This window comes from Perna viridis, chromosome 10 (assembly GCF_037379345.1).
Source record: "Perna viridis isolate PV_CMFRI_1.1 ecotype Kerala chromosome 10, ASM3737934v1, whole genome shotgun sequence".
Taxonomy (NCBI): Eukaryota; Metazoa; Mollusca; class Bivalvia; order Mytilida; family Mytilidae; genus Perna; species Perna viridis.
Genome location: NC_142454.1, coordinates 6,891,023 through 6,912,975, shown reverse-complemented (window position 1 = coordinate 6,912,975; position 21,953 = coordinate 6,891,023). Strand labels below are relative to the sequence as shown.

The window sequence follows — 21,953 nt, the reverse complement described above, 5'->3', positions numbered from 1 at the left end:
GGATATTTGAGTTAAGAAGCATTTCTGATTATCTAATTAAGGATACATAAATGCATGAATACTTCAAGACTATGCTTAGTGGTGTAACATTTAAATTTACATTTACAGTATAATTGTAGGAAGCTGGTGATGATGCTGATGTAGCAGCACCTTGTTATCTGTCTGACATGATGACAGTAGACAGTGGAGACACTGAGAGTACTGAGGATGACAGTAACCGTGGTAATTGGAGTCATCGATTGGACTTTGTCCTATCCTGTCTTGGATATGTTGTAGGTTTAGGAAATGTCTGGAGGTTCCCCTATCTGGTCTATAGGAATGGTGGAGGTTAGTATGGCAATTATAAATATTTTTTTAAAGGAGCAGGCAGGGCTACACTAAAAGAAAAATATTTATCTGAGTTATTGATTCACAAACTGGGACTTTATTTGAGTTTTATCAACTTTGACTTTGAAGAAAAATGTACTGTGAACGAACTTTATTTTGTGGAAACCATATTTTGTGGTTTTGGGGGGAAATATTTATTTGTAAATTCATAATTTAGTGGATTTGACAACTCCATCTTACAAAGAAATCAGAAATTTGTTTCTGTTGGAAACCATATTTCATGGTTAGCCAAACCCACTAAAACCACAAAAACATCTACCCTACAATCATAATACTTTCACAGTTAAAATTTGTGTAAATATGTAAAAAAAAAAAAAACAAAACAAAAAAAAAACATGGTCACCATAATTAAACAGAAAATATGTCCCATGCAAGGAATCTGAATAGTTCTTAACATTATTATTGGTGTATTGATAGTGTATTACACTCTAGCCTACTGTCACTGTAGATTGACTGAAACTTGATCTTATTTAATCATCTTCCTTTGTATAAATATTTCTAGGTTTTATTGTTAAAAAAAATATATTATTATAGATTTATTGTAGATAAAGCTTAGCTTCAGGAAATAATTTTTATTGTCAATTAAATCTAAGGCTGAGTGTCCCTATCTATAGTCTTTGAAGTCTTATTATTTGTACAGGTTTATATCATCAAGGTTTTCTATTAACAAGACAGTAGCTGATCATCTATGTCTGTGATATTAGTACAGATATTGTAGTTTGAAATTAGTTGAATGTTTTCTTATCTTCTTTTCTCTTTGAGGACAATTAATATACCCCATGCAATGACTTTGCAGGGGTATTATGTGTTTTTATCTGTCTGCCCCTCTATCTGTTTGTGCCTCCGTCACAACTTGCAGTCACATTGAAAGCACCTCCAATTTTCATCAGTTTCTTTCGACTATGGTGAATGGTTATTAGCTATAAAATCACTAAAAAAAAAACAGTCGGGAGTGAGGGAGAGCATTTTCTTTTTAGGTGGACTTACTAGTAGTAAAAAAAGTATTATTTAGGATTTCATTCAAACTTTAGTGATTGATAAGTAAGTATATATACTTTGATTGGATTGATTTCCATTAAAATTGGTAAAGGGAGTCAATTTTAGCTCATCTGGCCATAGGCCATGTGAGCTATTGCCATCAAGAAACCATAATAGATACAAAAAAAAAAAAAATAAAAAAAAACTTTCACTGTCTGATGAAATGATCTTTATGATAAGTATCTACTACCAAAGTCATCTTGATTCAAAATTGTCGAACAACTCTGTGTTAGAATTGAAAGGCAAAAATTTAACAAGATAGCAATTTGAATTCCTGGGAGCCTCTTGTTTGAGAGGGGGGATAGTAAAAAGTTTATGTTTTAAGCTTGTCACCTAGATATTCCATCTAGTTTTTTTTTTTAAGATTTCATTCAACTTTAATGAATGATTAGTAGCAATTAAGTACCTCTTTGTCTAATAACCAGGCAAAATGTAGCACATGAAGGAAAAAAACAAAACACAGAGATTTTATTTCATTAAGCAAGTAGTTATACCTGTTATAGTTATAGTTATAACCTCCAGAAATAACCATCAAAGTGTTTGTATAATTTGCCTTTTTAAGATGTTAGATAGGTCAAATTTTTTTGAAAGGCACTATGGGAAAATGGTGGGGAAAGCAGTGAAAAATGTCTACATCTCAGATGCTTCAGGATAATAATTTCAAAAAGCTTTTCAGTTGTTTTCTAGATGTATTGAATATATTTGAGATAAAAAATACCAAATGGAGAATGATATGCCACCCATTGCCTGATTCTTACTCAGAATGGTACTGAAAAGATTTCACAGAAATCTGTTAAAAGGGACCACTGTCTGTTCATAGGGACTGAAATTGTTCTAAAGAGTGAAAATATGTGCACATTGGGTATTGTTAATATAATTCTCACTAAGGTTCTAAGATATTCATAGTTCTATAATAAATGATGTCCGTTGGAAGAAGTAGAATTCTTGAGTGACATAATAAAAGTTATTTGTTTTTTAACCATTGTACATTTGACTCTCTCTCTACCCACTAATTTAATCATTTCCCTACTCAAAGTGTGTGGTATATTAGAATCACCTTGTTTGACCTTCATATTGTCACTCCAAATTTTGTTGCAATTATATTGACTTGATATAGATTGGGTATGCATTGTAAGTAATTCTGGTTGCTATTCAATATCAACTTCATATTTCATGGGTGTACACCTTGCACTGCAATACTTGTCCTAATGTTGTTATTGATATGAAGCAGAAAAGTATAACTTAATGTATTAAAATGTTCATGGAATATTTCTAATTTCAGGTGCGTTTTTCATTCCATACATTATAATGTTAGTAACATGTGGTATTCCACTGTTGTTTATGGAGCTGGCCTTTGGACAGTATGCAAGTCTTGGTCCTATTACTGTATGGAGAGCAGTACCACTGTTTAAAGGTATTTTAAATATACCAGTCATTTTACTCCCATTTCAACTGGGTGGTGGTATATTTGAATATCCTTGTCAGTCCATCATTCTGTCCATCTGTCCATCCATCAGTCCAGATTTTTTTTGCAATTATCTTGGCTCAGTTAAGATGGCTTACATAGTAGTCAAATAAATGATTTTTGGCAATTTGGATGTGTTTGAAAACAAGAATGATATAATAAGTTACATGATGATGTATAGAACTTTTTCTCCTCAATGTGATACTTGTGGAATGGAAATGGTAATGGATTGATTTCAATTTTGGTGTGTAGCTTTATACAGATGGTTCATACATTGTAAGCAATTTGGTTGCTGTTCAATATTTAGTACTTCTCTGTCTAAGAATCAGGCAAAATTTGTATAAAGTGTGGCACATGAAGGAAAAAATGGGGGGATTTTATTGCATTAACCAAGTATTTAAACCGATAACCTCCAGAAATAACCATCAAAGTGTTTATAACATTTGCGTTTTTAAGATATTGATAGGTCAAATTTAGTTAAAATTAATGCACTATGGAAAAATGGCAGGAAAATTTTCCTGTGTTTTTTCCTTATATAAGCAGTCAAAAAATATCTACGTCACAGATGCTTCAGGATAAATTTAAAAAACTTTTCACTGGTTTTCTAAATACATTTAATATATTTGAGATAAAAAGACCAAATTGGGAAATATGATGTGGGATCCATTGCCTGATTCTTACACAGAATGGTACTTAACTCTCTGTTCAAGTGGAGACTTAGCATGACAACATGTGCATTTCTATGTTAACTTAGCTCATATAAGAAAGGTTTAGTTCTAAATAATAGAATACTAGACTGTTTGGGTCTCTCTTTCAGACAGACAATCTTTGTTTAAAAGAGGTGTTTTGTCTTATGAACATCCAAATGAAGGCTTAAGTTTACATGTATTTCATTATTTTGATTCCTGACTTCAGTACCCCAACTTGAGATTGCAATGTTGGAATGGTATAAAGTATAAGCTTAATACCCATTTGAGTAGAAACTTAATTGAATGGTCAAGTTAGAAGGTAAAACATTCCTTTTGCATTGCAGAAAATGGCAATTTTTCAGAATACTTTGAAAGTACTTTCATTTGTGGAATTGGGAAGAAACATAAGTTCATGGGTTCTTGAATGCATGGTTTGAGGATTTTCAGCATACACATTAATAGGAATACTTTTTTTATTGACAATAAATTTTGTGGTCTTGCCTTCCCACGAAAACCACAAAAATTGGTACCCCATTAACAATAGTACTTTCACAGTAATCCAACTGATCAAAAAAGTTGGCATTTGTTTTTGAGCTTGCTCACTGTATTCCCTGTTAATTCAGATGTATGTTACATTTGAAGTATTTGTATTATGTACAAAATGTATCTGTTTCCAGGGATAGTTATAGCAGTGGGTCTATCATATTATGTTTTGTTTGTATTATCTGTTTCCAGGGATAGGTATAGCGATGGTCCTTTCTAGTTTGGTTGTATCTGTATACTACAACATGGTGAATGCATGGGCTGTACATTATCTTTTCTCTTCCATGACTGCCAGTCTTCCATGGTTGAACTGTGAAAATAATTGGAACAATCCTGCCAGTAAGTTATCTCCCTTAGAAATGTATCAACTGAAGTTTAATAGCATGATCTGACCAGTAAGTAATGTGTAGTACACTTTTATGTCATGGAAACAATCCTTAAAGATTAAACTTCTATAACAAAAATATTACACCTTTATTACCAGATGACAGCTATACTTAGCCATTCAGAAGTGATATGATAGTTTTTAAACAGTTGTAAAAAATTATTATTACTAAGACACAGAATATCTTTTTGGCTTTTGTAGGTTGCAGTAAAAACAGATTTGAGATCAGTAACTGTTCCCAGTTCAATGAAACTTACATACATTACAACCAGTTTGTCAACCACTCCTGCTTCCCTGTTCTTGCCAACTGTTCATTCTACCAACAGAATGAAACTGCTCTTGTAACGGATTGTATCACAGAATTACGTCGTGAATTTGGTTCTGTTGTCATAACAACCAATGACCACATAAAGATGACAACACCAAGTGAGGAATATTTCTAGTAAGTTCTTTCTTTGCCTTGGTAACAGTTACAATGATTTAAATTTCATGGAAGAAACACCAATAAATGGCATAATTCTTAAAGAAAAGTGACTTTAAGACTTGTGCATCTATCCTTCATACCTTGTACAATTCTCAATAAATTTGGATTAAATAAATACCACAACTATGCTGAAAATCAATGATAACCTGCTAGTGTTGTGGGAGTTATCTTCCTTGGAAATTGAAATTTTCGTAAAATTTTGTTTTGTTTGTGTTCTTGTGTCTACATTTTCAAAATGAATCAGATAAAATTTATACCAAATGTGGCAATGATAAACCCTCTTTGACAAGTTTAGGCAGGTAACATCATTAATGGAATTATATGCTTGATTGTAGTAACAGAGTACTGAATGTATCAGACAGCCTGGGTGATATAGGTACCATACAGTGGGAGTTAGCTCTCTGTCTTCTCTTCTGTTGGGTTGTAGTCTTTGTCTGCCTTCTTAGAGGCATCAGAACCTCAGGAAAAGTAAGTGGATTTTTAAGTGGTTTTTCAGGGTTATATGCCAAATGTAAAAGTCAATGTAATAAGGTTATTTTTAAGGGCAATATTTCAAAGGTTGAGGTCATAGGAATTTTTTTTCATGGCAAGGATTTTCTTTTGCCTTTTGTTAGTGATGTGATCAAATAAGATAACTATGGACAGCACACAATCTTTATAATTCAGAACAAAATCTCATGTAGTACAGTAATCAATTTATAGCATACATGAATCAGACTCCATATTTAGAAGAGTTAAATGTTTTTACCTTTTACTGCCCTATATTTTTTGTAGATAGCTTATTTTGTTGTTATATTCCCAATGGTAATAATGTTTGTACTCCTAATCCGAGCCCTGATGATGGAGGGTAATATAAAAGGCATCAAGTTCTACGTCACACCAAAGTGGGAAAAGTTAAAAGAGCCTAAGGTGTGGGCTGATGCTGCAGTACAAGTGTTCTTCTCTCTGTCAGCCTGTATGGGAGGACTCACTACTCTTGCCAGTTATAATAAATTCCACAATAATATATATAGGTTAGTGTTTAGTTAGTTCTTGGGATATAACTAAAAGTAGAATTATCTGTCAGACTTCCTGAGCTTGATTTACTTAAAAGATCCAAACTTTTAACTTCAGGAGTAATTGACAATCATTGAGGGTTTTAAACAAGAATTGACCAATAATAAATTGCAAGTCTCAATTATAACTCTTATTGATTGTATATAAAATATTCTTGTCTAAATTTGCAGGCTACCGGTTAGTAATTTTATAAAAGTGATTTTGTTACATTAAGCAAAAATAGCCTTTCAATGTTCAGATTAAACTTTAATATACCATCTTTGCCTCTATTGCAAGAGTGTTAAAGGTTTCAATTTTTCTTTGAACAGTTTGAGTTACCTCCCTTCTCACATTTTGACTTTACAGTGATGCAATATTAGTTTGTATTGGAGATACATTGGTCAGTATATTAGCAGGATTTTCTATGTTTGCCATGCTTGGTGTCCTGAGCCATGAGCTAGGTACAGACATAGAGAATGTCATCCAGTCAGGTAAGATATGACTGTCAAAGTATGTAAATTACAAGATTTTTAATTTTGAAAAGGATCAAACTAACAATGTAATATAAGTATACTTTACAAGGAATCTAGACTAAAAATTTGGTATTTTCTCCTCGCCATTAAAATTTTATGCAATAAATGTAAATAATACCTCCTGTGTGTTGTATGACAAATATACTCATGTTGAATTAAACAGTATATGTCTACTAATCATGGTTGTTACATTTTAAGACCTCAATTTTTCATACTTGCTTTATGAAAAGACATAAAGGTATCATTTGTGTCTCCCAGACTTAAAAAATTGTTTCTAAGGAAGTTCATAATTGTCAGACGGATGCTTTCATGTTTTTTAAATTAAGGTCTTCTAAATTTAAATGTCTGTTGCTTCTATTTTTTTTTAAATCAATTTTTCCGTCTTGTTGCTCACAGAATCTTTTATTCACAGTATAGATAACTTGCTAAGGTTGTTCTAGACTTGTACAATGGTTTACATGAATTTTTTTCCATTTTTCAGAAGAATTCTGCTATTTCAGATCCGTATTTTACTTTTATGATTCTTTTTTTTTACTGTATATTTACTTCTGATTTGACCAATTCCTGTTTTGTTGATCTGGTAAAATCATCACTGGGTTTAACTTTGTCAAGTGAATAGTTCTTTTGAACAACTGGGCTGTTGTTTGAGTGAATAAATTGATGTCAATGTTTATTAAGAGAACATGTACATGTTACTTTTTTTAGATATTGGACTGACATTCATCGTTAATCCTGAAGCCATGTCTTACTTCCCCATATCACCTTTATGGTCCATCCTCTTCTTCCTTATGATCATCATGTTGGGTATTAGTACAGAGTTCGTCAACGTAGAAATCATAATCACTGCCATTATAGATGAAAACATAACTATGTTCCGACGTCGGAGAATTGCTGTCTTGTTTTTAGTCTGTACTTCTTTGTTTTTACTTGGTCTTCCTTTAACCACACAAGTGAGTGTTATCAATGTAAACTTATTGTAGTCAACATTTCATATGTATAAGGCAAAGTTATTTCACATAATTCTACATGAAAATCACACAAATACTGTGAAAGTACTATTTTTCATGGGGTACCAATTTACGTGGTTTTCGTAGGTAGGCCAAACTACGAAATTTGGTTCCCAACAAAAAGGAAATTCCATTGATGTGTAGACTGAAAAACTCAAAACTACAAATTCAAGAATCCATGAACTTGTGTTTCGTTCTTTTCAACAAATTAATGTACTTTCACACTAGATCCCTTTGTGTTAAGTTGATGAGCATGAAATGTACAATGTGAGTTTGGGCTTTGGTAGAACAAAGAATTTTCCCTGGGAAATGTATATTGAGCATGCTCACCAACTATCCCACAGTTAACACAAGAGGGTCTGTTACATGCTAAGTTTGTGTGGATTTCATGTTAACAATATTTTCCTTTGAGCATTTGAATGGGCATAGTAAATTCAATGGAAGTATTTTTGACATATAACAGAATTTGTTTAAAAAGAAATTAATGAAGTGGATTTGTTAGCACATAACTAAGAATTTTGGATGCTTTTGTTTAAAATTTGTAATTTATCTTGAAACTGTGAGGAAGTTAATAATTTTTTGTAGTAATGGGAGATAATTTTACATCCCTACAACAAAGTCTATGTAGACATTTTTTGATACCAAATTTCATGATAAATCTACCAATTTAAAACATATATCATGACTACACCACTGCTGTATACTTGAATTTTGATATGCACTCTTGATCAAACAGTGTATCACATATGATCTATAGATAATCAGATTTCTCCAATTTCAATAATTAATATATAAATGATGTGCATTTGCCTCCTGAATATATGAAAACCTACTTATAACAATGACAATAGGTATAAATTTAATATGTCTACAAACCGCATATTTGATTTGTTTAATTTTTCAGTGTGGTATGTACATATTACGTGTGATGGATGAGTATGTTGCTGGGTTTCCTGTTATGGTATCTGGTATATTTATGTGTGTAGCCATTGGTTGGTTCTATAGTGTAAGACAGTTCTCTTCCAATATAAAACATATGATTGGACACCATACAGGCTACTGGTGGCAGGCTCTGTGGTGTGTTATAACTCCTGTGATTATATTGGTGAGTCAATAACTCAATCCTCTGCCCCACCATACAGGCTACTGATGGGAGGCTCTGTGGTGTGTTATAACTCCTGTGATTATATTGGCGAGTCAATAACTCAATCCTCTACTCCACCTTACAGCCTACTGGTGGCAAGCTTTGTGGTGTGTTATAACTCCTGTGATTATATTAGTGAGTCAATAACTCAGTCCTCTATCCCACCATACAGCCTACTGGTGGCAGGCTCTGTGGTTTTTTACAACTCCTGTGATTATATTGGTGAGTCAATAACTCAATCCTATGCCTCACCATACAGGTTACTGGTGGCAGGCTCTGTGGTGTGTTATAAATCCTGTGATTATATTGGCGAGTCAATAACTCAATCCTCTACTCCACCTTACAGCCTACTGGTGGCAAGCTTTGTGGTGTGTTATAACTCCTGTGATTATATTGGTGAGTAGATTACTCCAATCTCTGCCCCACCATACAGCCTACTGGTGGCAGGCTCTGTGGTGTGAAATAACTCTTGTAATTATATTGGTGAGTAGATTACTTCATTCCCTGCCCCCACCATGCAGACTACTAGTTACAGGCTCTGTGGTGTGTTAGTACTTCAGTGATTATATTGGTGAGTACTTCTAACTCATCCATTGGTGATTATATTGGTGAGTACCACTAACCCCCTCCTTTTGTGATTATATTGGTGAGTACCCTGAACCATTCATTTGGTGATTATATTGGTGAGTACCCTGAACCATTCCTTTGGTGATTTTAGGGGTAAATACCCCTAAATCCTCCTTTGTCTTTTTACAAAATTTATGTGAATGGTTCATACTTTGAATATAATTGAGCTGTATACTAGGTTAATGATAGCATCCTCTTGTCTCTTTCACACTAAGACATAAAAATTTTGATTAATGAAATGATCCTTATGATGATAAGACTTACCAAAATATCCAGTGGTGTAAGACTGGGCCTCTTTACAGGAAAAATAATTTAAAAATGATATTTATTCAGCTTAATCAAATAATATGGCCGTCAGATTCTAAAATTTTTTTAAGTGAGCAATTTAGGCTATTTAGATCTTCCAGTTTTTCATTGTTTTCTACTTTTTCACTACAGAGTTATTGGACTTTGAACATTGATATAAGGAGTATATAGACATATAGTGTGCTTAAGGCTTAATTTTTTTTTATCTTTTCAGTTTATCCTGGTTTTTTCAGCTGTAGGATATTCACCATTATCAGATAAATACAGTATTACAATATTCCCATCCTGGACAGAAGCCGTTGGTTTCCTGATCCTTGCCATTCCAGTTTTACCAATTCCATGTTTTACAATTTATAAATTATGCAAAGGTCAAGGTCCATTGACACAGGTAGGTATCAGTTTGGAATAATGGTTCCTTACAGTTCTAAATATAGAATATGGTTTAATAAATCAATAAATATTAAGGTGCATGTCTCTTTCTCTTTTTGGTTGACTGTCAATACAAGTAAGCTATGTTTCGATGAATAAATTTCTAATTATATTACTAAAGAGAAATAAATGTAAAATATCTCCTCCTGTGCATATTTGACCAGATTTTTGTTTTATTGTGTTATAAGTTTTCTAATGTGTAACTTTTCCTCATTTTTAGTGTCATTTTTTATGCCATATGCACTTTAATTTTGATGGTTTATTCCGTGTCATTTTATAAGTACAAATGTTCTCTGGGTATTTTTGTTTTAAGTTATAACCATTTAAAGTTCTAGACCAATGTTATATCCCTTACTGTAACTAAGGACTAAATCTGTACACACTGACATCAACAATTTGGTTTTTTTTGTTTTTTGTTTTTTCAACATACTGTGTATATATTTAATGAAGGCACAATTCACTTATATTTCAAATGAACCCCATCACATTATTATTATTCAGGTAAATTCATGTGAAAATTATGTGACAATATAAAGCCCCTGTAACTATGGTACATACAAAAATAATGAGATAATGCATGAAGTACTGCCTGAGAAATTTTGATTACTGGAATAATTAGGATGTGTCAAAATACATTTCATTTGTTTAAGGTTTAGCATAAAATTACAACATAAAATTCAACTGTACTTAACTGTCAAACAAAATTCAGGGGGATATATTGGAATCACTCTCTCCATCTGTCTGTGTCATGTATATGCCATTACTTCTTTGTCCTTTGACATATTCACACCATATTTTGCACATTTCTTGTCTGGTACACATTTTTTTGTCTTTTGATGTAGGCTTTCCATTTTTGGTATGTGGATGAATCACGATAAGACACCTCTTGTTAACTTGACCTTTGAACTCATGAAAATTTATGGTTTTAATATTCAAACCACATATCACCTGATTCTGTCCTTGAATAGTTTTTTACCATAGCATTAAGATGTTTAAGCTTCAATGACTTAAGTCAACATAAAAATATGTGGGTTATCCTTTGTGAGTTTTACTCGTAGTTTTTTTTTAAATATTACGTCTCCTGCTGTAACATTTCTATCTGTCTGTAAATTTAAACATATAGGTGTTCATCATGTTTGAGACTGGCTATTGTGTTTTTTAGGGTGATTTGATATCATATTTATTTGATTATTTAGATTCTATGGTCTCACTAACCACTTCTAATGTAGAACCTTGGTGATGGATTTGGCTTCCTCTTTCGATAGATTTGGTTATGAATACTTCTTGTATACAACTAATATTTTGACTATGATCTTCCTACATATTTGATTTTAGCTGCTGATGAGATGTTACTCCTTGAAACACATGTACAGCATATCGAAATTTACAAGATATAAAACTGGTATTTTTTGTATTTATTATCCATTACTTTACATGTTAAAAATGTAATTTTCAAAGTTTCACTGTGAATTCCTAGGACAAATTACATCTTAAAGTTCCATACCATTGGGCAGCTTGTAATATAAGGCTTTCAAAATCATTATGCTAATGGTACAATGATTGTAGAAATTCTTCACAAAATTTACTTGAATATATAATACTGAAAATCCACATTTTTATCTTTTCTGCTAACTGACAGCATAGAGGCAAATTACTCACAAATGTAAACAATATTCATATACCTTTGTAGTAAGTTGCAAATTCGATATTGAAGTACACATTCTCAGCTTTAGTTTGACTGCTTTTGATCAGAATACACACAAATAATGCACTTACAATGCATATGACTAGGTTCAGTGTGTTTTTGGTACTAAATAGAGGGATGGCCATTTGACACGGAAGTGATTTGTGAGACCTATGCATTTCATGGGAGTTATGGACCGCGTATGTTTTTTTTCTGTTTTATATGAAACTAGAAGCCACGGATATCTGGCAATACCATATCTTGTCTGCTGTACATCACACACAATTCTGTACCTATAAACACAATACATTCACATTCTAATTAGAAATTATAATGATTTTCTCATATGATGTATCTTAGATTGATATGTGATGTGGAATAAATAATCAATGGACATATTCTGTAACATTACAGTTCAAAGGGTCATCTCTATTTACAAACATTCGTCTGAATATAGCTGAAATATTGCTGCTCGGACGTTAAACCCCAAAAAACAAACAAACAAACAAACATAAGAAAGGTGAAGGTCTCTGAAACTGTGTTAAATTGGTAAAGGAAAATATAAAACGTAGAAAACTGTGACTTGAAAGCTGATTAAGAAATATGACATTGACAGCTGAGTGATGTGTACATTGTTTATTAAAGTAAATGCATATCTGTTAACCTTTGGAACAGTTCATGTGGGAGATTCTTACCCATTAAAACTGTCTCATGTGGGAGATTGTTATGTAAAAGTATTTTAACCAAAACCCTACTACAAGTCCTAAATTTTTATTTGCGAGATTCTAAATTTTTCATTGATTTTGTGAGAGTTTTCCTCCTAATGTGGGAGGAATAATAGTAGTCCATGGACTGGGAGGGTCCACCATGCACCATCCCCCACTCATCAACTTCATGGTGATTTTTAGGTACCTTTAGACCTCCTATTACCAAATCAATTTGTCGCCAAAGAATATTCTCAGGTTCTTTTTCAGTATAAGCCTGTATTTGTACCCCACTTGGTCAAAAAGCCATGATTTTTGTGACTCAATTGTTGGAGCAAAATTCTGAAAATTCCACTTCTTATGAAAAACTCAAAATTGTCACATTGAAACTGAAAAATAGGCGCCTGACATGAGAAGATATGTTGTATTCATCAATAGTTAAAACAGTAGTTCCCAACATGTCTGTTTTACGGCTTTATATGCCAAAAATGAACATTTTAGTTCATGTTCAGGTATTTTTTTCAAGGGTCGGGTGACAATTTTCCACCTAACTTGACTTATTACATTAGCTCATTTGGAAGCTAAGACGCTATATTAATATGCTGTATCACACAAAAGCTTGTTTAATCTACAATATTTTGAAAAAAAAAAGGAAATGAAGGGTGATTTAGAAGAAGTTCTGATAATTACCCTTTTAATGATTTTACAGTAATTGTAACCCTAAAAAGAAAATCTAAGCACCTGAATTGATTAGACATGTTGGTTACATCATTATCTTAATTATGAATGCCTAAAATATGAGTGTTACGATGTCGGTTGTACATGAAAATTCTGTTTGATAGTGAGACCAGTTTTCTATTTTTAACATTTTTTGAAACACGAACACACTTCAATTAAGCAGAATCGTGCCAAATTTGTGGAATTTGTATAAATATGTTCAATGCATAATTCTCAATATTATATTGCTTATATTTCAAATTTACCTTTTTTTTTAGTTGCTATTTATTGCCATACTAGTAATATCACTTTCTTAAACAGAGTTGTAGATCTTTGTATTCACTCTCATGAAAGATAGTGAAAGGGTCTACAACTCTGTATGACAGATTATCAGAATATGCATGAATATCTATATCTTATGACAATCGATTTTCATGTTTTTCAGAGAATACGTTCAGCTTGCCAGTCAGAACCAAACTGGGGGCCAGCTTTAGAGAGACATTGGAAGAATGTAGAATATTTTCCTGCTGTAAATACCAATACACTAGCTTTAGATATAGACCACTCACCATTGCATACAGTTTCAGGTATAAATACCATAACAATCCATTCTCTCCTTATTTATATAACCCCAATTAAGGTATACCATTAGCATTTCCTATATAGCTAAATTATTACATAGGCTATCATTTCCTCCTGCTTACAACCCTTTATTGGAACACCATTGACATTTTCTATGAAACCCATTCATTATATACTGTCTCAAATCTACCACCATTACAAAACCCTGTTTCCTTACAACCTTTCACTGGGAATATCATTGGCATTTTCCATACTACTTTTACTGTATCAGATTAACCACTGTTACACTTCCCTGTCTCCTTACAACCCTTTACTGGGAATATCATTGGGAAACAATAGCGCTCTTCAGTATTCAGCCAGATTTTTACCCCAACATGCAGCCCAGTGGAAAATACTGAAACTTCACAACTGGTGGATAATAGAAAAGATATTTCATGGAAAAATTGTACGAACAGTAAGGAACCAAAAGTATCAAATTTGAAAGCTAGCAGCCAATCTAGGTGTATTTTATGGAGCACTTAAGGCTTAGAGTGGCTACTGAAAAATTGATATTTGAAAAAGTATCCCCCATTTTGAACCATAATTTACGGACAGAAACGTCACATGACATAGTGGTTTTTATTTCAAAATTTAAAAGATACATAGTTGTATTTTAGCAACATTGCATTAGATTAGAGAAATTTCACTCGGATCTAGTATTAGATTTTGATGGAAGTGAGGACCCCCCATACAGAAATTGCATTGTGAATAATTGCGCTCTTGTATCCATTGGCATTTTCCATACTACCTTTACTGTATCAGGTTAACCACTGTTACACTTCCCTGTCTACTATCTTCACTGTATCAGGTTAACCACTGTTATACTTCCCTGTCTCCTTAATACAACCCTTTACTGGTACTAGTATCGCAATGCATATCCCTGAAAGGGTGTATGTCAAAACATGGATGCTATAAAAATATAGTGCATTTTCTTTTTGCCTCTCTACAAACTAATGTTTTGTCAAAAGATATGAACAATGACTTATAAAATAAAGCAAACATCACACTGTAAAATGAAAAACTTTTTTAAGAGAAAATCTAACATAATTACATAAAAATGTTCCACTGAAAAGATTGGTTTGATGAGTGCAAAATGAAAGTGAAAGTAGAGAAAATGGCTATTTATAGTTCAAGACTACTTTTCTGTCCGATCTTCGTGGACTCACCCTATTTTCTTTGTGGGATATTATTTTTTCACATGTCCTTAGAAGTGCTACATAAGTGAAAGTTTTATTGAATCAATTTACAATTTTTTTTAAAAATCCTAAAAATATGCACTTCACTATAGAAGTCTATGGGAAAATTAATACGATACTGAGACCTACTGGGAATATCATAAGCATTTTCCATATTACCTATACTGTATCTGATATTAACCACCATTGCATTTCCCTGTCTTATTCACAAACTTCTTAGGTATTGTTCAACTGCCTCATCTAAATTTTATTGTATAAATTATTTCTAATGTACAAATGTCAGCTACACCTTCTTTCTGCTATCCTCTACAAACCCTTTAAATTATACAACACTCACCAACTCCTTATCTACCTATAAAGTAGTTTGAAGTATATATGGCAGGCCAAAGTTGACAAAAATCAGTATTTTGTAATATTAGAAAGTAGATTGGTAATATTAAAAAAATCATTTTTAAATATTAGAAAATACTCATTTTTGTCCACTTTGGCCCGCCATAAGTATAGCTATAGACCATTATATTCATTTTCCTTTGAGTCATATTACAGTCCCCTGTCTCTTTACTACCCTTTATCACACACAGAACATATCAGGATAAAATCATTATGCCCTTCCAGGGCTTAAAGTATGACAATACCTATTGGGTACAGCTAGTGCATGACCATGTATATTTTTTGGATACTGGTTAAATATTATTGATCTTAACTGAAATTTATACTTACAAAGGGTACGAAGCAGACAGAAAAACAAACTATTACATTCTCTGTACATTTTTTTCTTAAAACTTAAACAATCCATGTACATTCTAATTGATCAGATATATGATATATGTACTGTATTATACAATTTGTATATCATACATGAGTTTTGAAGGAGCCACATTATCACATGTATGTGTATTACATTCCTCATTATTCAGAATTTTATGGCAAGCCAAAGTGGACAAAAATGAGTATTTTATAATACATGTATTAAAAAATGATTTTTTAATATTACAAATTCATTTTCTAATATTACAAATTAGACTTCTTATATCACAAAATCCTTTTTTAATATTAAAAATTCAATTGAATTTCTAATACCAAAATGTATTAAAAAACAATTTTTTAATATTAGAAATTGATTTTCTAATATTAGAAAATGGGCTTGTTGTATTCAATTACAACTTTTTAATATTAGAAAATCATTTTGTAATATTAAAAAATCATAATAATTTTCTAATATTACAAATTCATTTTCTTATATTACAAATTCATTTTCTAATATTACAAATTCAATTTGTAATATTACAAAATGTGTGATGTTTAGTAAAAAGTATGTTTTCTAATATTACAAAATAAATGTTTTTAATATTACAAATTCATTTTCTAATATCACAAATAGAAGTCGTTTTTTAATATTAGACATTCAATCAAGCATTTCCTATATAGCTAAATTATTACATAGGCTATCATTTCCTCCTGCTTACAACCCTTTATTGGAATACCATTGACATTTTCTATGAAACCCATTCATTATATACTGTCTCAAATCTACCACCATTACAAAACCCTGTTTTCTTACTACCCTTCACTGGGAATATCATTGGCATTTTCCATACTACATTTACTGTATCAGATTAACCACTGTTACACTTCCCTGTCTCCTTACAACCCTTTACTGGGAATATCATTGGGAAACAATAGCGCTCTTCAGTATTCAGCCAGATTTTTACCCCAACATGCAGCCCAGTGGAAAATACTGAAACTTCACAACTGGTGGATAATAGAAAAGATATTTTCATGGAAAAAATGTACGAACAGTAAGGAACCACAAGTCACTTTTTTCATATTAAAAAAATTGATTGAATTTCTAATATTAAAAAACGACTTTTTAATATTAGAAATTGATTTTCTACTATTAGAAAATAGATTTGTTGTATTCAATTATGATTTTTTAATATTAGAAAATCATTTTGTAATATTAAAAAATGTGTCTGATATTGCAATATTGCAAAGTAACTTTCTAATATTACAAATTCATTTTCTAATATTACAAAATCATTTTCTAATAATACAAATTCATTTTCTAATATTACAAATTCAATTTGTAGTATTACAAAATGTGTGATGTTTTATAATATTACTAAATCAAGAATTTGTAATATTAGAAAATGAATTTTTAATATTACAAAATGAATTTCTAATATTAAAAGAATGATTTTGTAATGTTAAAAATTCATTTTCTAATATTACAGAATATTGATTTTTGTCCACTTTGGCTTGCCATAGAATTTCATGTTTTACATTGGAATTCATGCAAAAATATCACCATACAATTTTTCTATCACTGTCAGGTTATAAAACCTTTTTTGTAAATAAATTTTAGATTACATTCTACTAGATGTCTTCTAGATGTGTTTCTGAATAGCATCATTCCATGATTTATTATCTTAGCAGCATGATGCCTGCATGGCTTGCTTTATCCCAAGTCATTTTTTTGTCATTTTCAGATCATGTGCATTTTACAACTGTTGGTGTGCGTGTTCCCAGCTTATCACAGACCAGTTTGATCCCACCTCTGTCACCAAAGAAACCTAGAGACATGAGGGAACGTGCCATTCTTAACCATGCTTATACAAACCCTCAATATCAATCGTCAGGTAAGTCTGTCTCTATTGAAAATCTATTGGCATTAAAGCATGAACAAGTCTTTCTTTAATTCTCAACCTGTTATTTTCAAGCTTATTTTTAAAAAAATATTTCTACATGTGTGAGCCATTTATGGGCATAATATTACCATCCATGCGAAACACAGAAGGGTAATAAAGGACATTGAATAGCCCCTATAATATTATGTTAACATGTACACATTCTCTTTTTGTGGAATATCTTAAGTGTGTCCATGTTTTTAATGTTTTCCTTGAGTACAAAACATTTTTCACATGGTTTTAAGTTTGGCATAGTTGTGCTAACTTCCATCAAATATATTTCTCCATCCTTGTTCATAAGATTCACAATGTAGTTTTATTATTATAGCTTCCATTGATAAGTCTACATTTACCCCGGAGGACTCTTTGTTTACTGAGTCAGATTACTTCATTGTAAAGAAACCACTTACTGTGGCAACTAAAGACGTTTGTACCCAGACAGACCCATCACTGAGAAGTCCTAAACATAGTGATAAAAGTAAGGTATGAAATCACTTTTACAGTCTGAAGAATATAGATACTCAAAAAAGGGAAACTGAATGGTAAAGATGTAACAAAATGTTTTTTTTGTTTTTTTTTTGATTATATTCTTTTGATTACTGCTTTAACCTTGGTTCCCTTGATTATTCTTTCAACATTATTGATTAAGAAAAAAAGCATTGTGAAATTCAAGTAAAACTAAAAGAAGAAATACTAAGAGACAAAAAGGAAAATATGTAGAGGAAGTGACTATTGGTGCAATATTTTATAATAGCATTTTATATACATGTACTTGTCATAACAAAGAAGCATGATTTCAAAATTGAAAATTAGTTGTTGCTTACAATTTACCAGCATTCCATGTATTCTCACTTACCTTGTTGTATTATCTATATCACAGAATGTCACATTCACTTCATGTATATTCTACCTTTTTCTCTAGAGGATGAGTTTCCCACCAGTTAAAGAGAGGTCCAAGGAAGATACAACAACTGTGGTAGAGCCCAGCAAGGTCAAAGAAGACAAAGCTAGCAATAACAATATAACAGAGGATCAACCTGCTGTATTACATGTAGATGTTACACATTTCTGATGTAAGAAAATCCACTTGCAAATTTACATGTAGATATTACACATCTCTGGTATAAGAGGATCAACCTGCCCAGTTACATGTGCGTGTTACATATCTGATGTAAGAGGATCCACCTACAAACTACATGTGTGTGTGTGTTACATATCTGATGTAAGAGGATCCACCTGCTGCATTTTATGTACATGCTACACATATCTGGTATACTAGATTCCATCATTCATTTCTTGTGATAGAAACCAGTTAATTTAGATTTCAAAATGGTAAAAGAGTAAATGCATTTACGCATGTTCTTTCTACCATCTGTAAACATAATCTTGGCCATTCCTGTTACCCATAGTAACGGATGTAAAACAGCTTGCCGTTAGATAGGAGAGACTTTTGTACTTTGGCTTAGATAGAAACTAACTATTAGACCTCTCTATTACACTTTTATGCTAAGGCACACAGATTAATGGTATTGCCTATCAAGGGAAGATGCCAGACAGATACTGGGCTTTATATGTCATTGCTTTAAGTATCATATGATGTGTAAAAAGAACTCTGCCAAAGTTGAAAGTAGGAGGAGATTCTAACTTATGTACACATATACATACTAAATAATAGACAAAACATACTTTGGTGCTGAAAAGTGTTTCAATAAGAACTGACAATTATATAGTCTTTCAGACATATCTACCAGTAGTTATTTTAAAAACCTGAGTAAGCCTTATATCTGGTAATAATAAGGTCTATCATTGTGTATCATTGTGTATACTAGTAATACACATGATGTTAGGCATGTGGTGTCAGGTACAGGTCAGGTACGTTACACATGATGTCAGGTGTGTTTTTAATACCTGGAACATGCCAAACCCAACTTTAACAGGAGTATGAAAATGTTTCATGTTTTTTAAATTTACATGAACAGATGTTTTTTTTTTATTTCTTGAAAGTGATAAGAGTTGTAATAGCAATAAGTATAACTAGAAATTTGGATAGTACTAATTTGAAGCAGGGTATTTTTGATACTGTAAAAATGAATTAATTGAAAAAGACCAAATCACAATAATACCCAACTTTATTTTTCAGTCATTTGAATATAGTCACGTAATCCAACTTATTTTCCTGAGCAATTTATTTTTGCTTGTTTTGCAAGAAAGAAAAGAATTTGAAAAAATTATCAATAACAAAGTCTCTGTATAGATTAGCAGTAACAAAGTCGCTGTATAGATGAGCAGTACTTAACAAAGTCTCTTTATAAATAGAATATAGGTGTAGAGAGTTTTAAAGGATTGATATCCTAGAATGTGAAAATAAGGTATTGTGAAAATAATTTGGATTTAAGTATTTAGAAGCAGCATTGTGACCTATGAATGTATACATTACCACATTAACATCCTTTCTAATTAAGACAAAGTAAATAATACAGAAACAATAATACTCATGTTAAATAATTGTGTCTTATTAGGATTAAAAGTATATATGAACTTGCTGTTTTAGACCATGCTGGACACTGTACATATCTTGCTTTTTTGATATATAATGTCTGCTGTTATAGGCTGGTAAGTTTAGACATAAGCCAGTGACCTTGGGTTTATTTCAGTTGTAAGTGCATCTTCCTTTAAACATGTCTAGTTCCCAAAAAACTTAATTTAAAAATCACTTCTACTGACTGAATGAATTAAACAGTTTTCAAGTTGGAATAAACATAAGTTTTGAAAGTGTTTTGAACTTAATAAGGACTTGAATACTCCATTTGAATATATTTTGATTTTATTTCATCTTTGATATAAAGCATTTAAACTAACCTTAGTTTTACATTTTTTACTATGGCATGCCCTTTCCAACATCTTACACAGCATAAAACTAATATGTTAAACAGGAAATCCTATTCAGTTGAGACTTGTGCATGACTGTGCTGTTTTCTTGTACTTGAATTTTATCTTATATGACCAAAACCCAGGTTTTTAAAGAGCCCTGTGAAGATTTTAAAGGTACTTTTATATCTGATATTGTATTTTAGATGTTTTTTTTCCATGGGACAGACATTTTTTGGAAGGTATAGACACTTTTATGTCAGTCTGTAATGCTATTTAATAATTGTATCTTCTGTCATCCAGTTCTCTGCTGTTACACAAATTGAGAGATATGTCTTTTCTGTTATAAGTTGTATATGGTAATGGTGCAAATACACATTTTTGTAGTTGTGCTCAACAAAATGAGACTGGTCTTTATTCTGTAAACTAACTTAATTTATGAGCAATTAATTTTCGCAGATTAAGTAAGCAAGAAAAACATTATAAATAATCTCCATAGTTAAATCCCTTTGATTGTTAGAAAGTAAGTTATTTGTGAAAATAAATAGCAGGGAATTTGATTGATATCTTGAAATGTGAAAAAAAAATCTGGAAAATATGTTGGTTTGCAGTTGTATATGAACTGTCAACTATCATGGTTTCAAATGAGATGAAAAGGATATTTTAACTTGAAATAAATTTATTGGTCTTCTTGAAGTATATTTTTAAAATGTGGAATCCTATTCTTTCTACTGTGAATGGTTTTATTTTAATTTAATTTAGTCTGTAAAAGTTGGCCATAATGTCTTCAAAATTTCTAGTTTTTTAAAGTGAACTGATACCTGTGATTAATGTCCATGCTGTTACCTGTTATCTTTAATGTTATTGGTTACAGCTTTTATCTGTTACATTTTATATTACTGTTAATGTGATTATAATAATATAAAAGTCTGTGATGAATTAAAATTTGATACAAGTATTTTATATTTATGTCTCTGTATACATATTACTTGACTTAACAGCATCTTACTCTTTTCATGTGCAGTTGATTACTTTAGAAATTTTTGGTAAGGATCTTTAATAAGTCACAAGTTAGGTCATTGAGAGAAAATCCTGGGTAAATCATGATATTATCCCAAAAAAAGGTTAAAAAATATTCACTAGTACACACATTACAATGCTCTTTTTAGGATACATATGGTTTAGCAGACAAATCTTGATATAACTTACTTTTTAAATAAATGTAAAAAAATAATATTGTACAAGAAGTACTCTGTGTAGATATATATTGACAGAAAGATAACATAACCTTCACTTTCTAACTGGAAGATTACTGAAAACTAAAAACCATTTTATCATTCAGTCACTGCTGTCAACGAAAATAATAATATTCCATTTGCATAATACCCTTATACAAACAACATT

At 31.5% G+C, this 21,953-nt stretch overlaps 1 protein-coding gene across 4 annotated transcripts in view; it reads left to right on the top strand.

The window, feature by feature from the left end:
- LOC148604320 (uncharacterized) overlaps positions 1 to 21,507 on the top strand; it is a 114,415-nt gene extending 92,908 nt beyond the window's left edge. For all 4 annotated transcript variants that reach the window (XM_088547846.1, XM_088547847.1, XM_088547849.1 and 1 more), the window contains 14 exons: positions 120 to 327; positions 2,708 to 2,839; positions 4,315 to 4,461; positions 4,709 to 4,949; positions 5,327 to 5,459; positions 5,766 to 6,004; positions 6,393 to 6,517; positions 7,265 to 7,509; positions 8,471 to 8,671; positions 9,858 to 10,031; positions 13,623 to 13,764; positions 17,484 to 17,633; positions 18,010 to 18,164; positions 18,604 to 21,507. In XM_088547846.1, coding sequence (XP_088403972.1) covers positions 120 to 327; positions 2,708 to 2,839; positions 4,315 to 4,461; positions 4,709 to 4,949; positions 5,327 to 5,459; positions 5,766 to 6,004; positions 6,393 to 6,517; positions 7,265 to 7,509; positions 8,471 to 8,671; positions 9,858 to 10,031; positions 13,623 to 13,764; positions 17,484 to 17,633; positions 18,010 to 18,164; positions 18,604 to 18,753 — 2,442 coding nt within the window. In that variant the 3' untranslated portion in view covers positions 18,754 to 21,507. The remainder of the gene's footprint in view (positions 1 to 119; positions 328 to 2,707; positions 2,840 to 4,314; positions 4,462 to 4,708; positions 4,950 to 5,326; positions 5,460 to 5,765; positions 6,005 to 6,392; positions 6,518 to 7,264; positions 7,510 to 8,470; positions 8,672 to 9,857; positions 10,032 to 13,622; positions 13,765 to 17,483; positions 17,634 to 18,009; positions 18,165 to 18,603) is intronic.
- Positions 21,508 to 21,953: the final 446 nt, after the last annotated feature.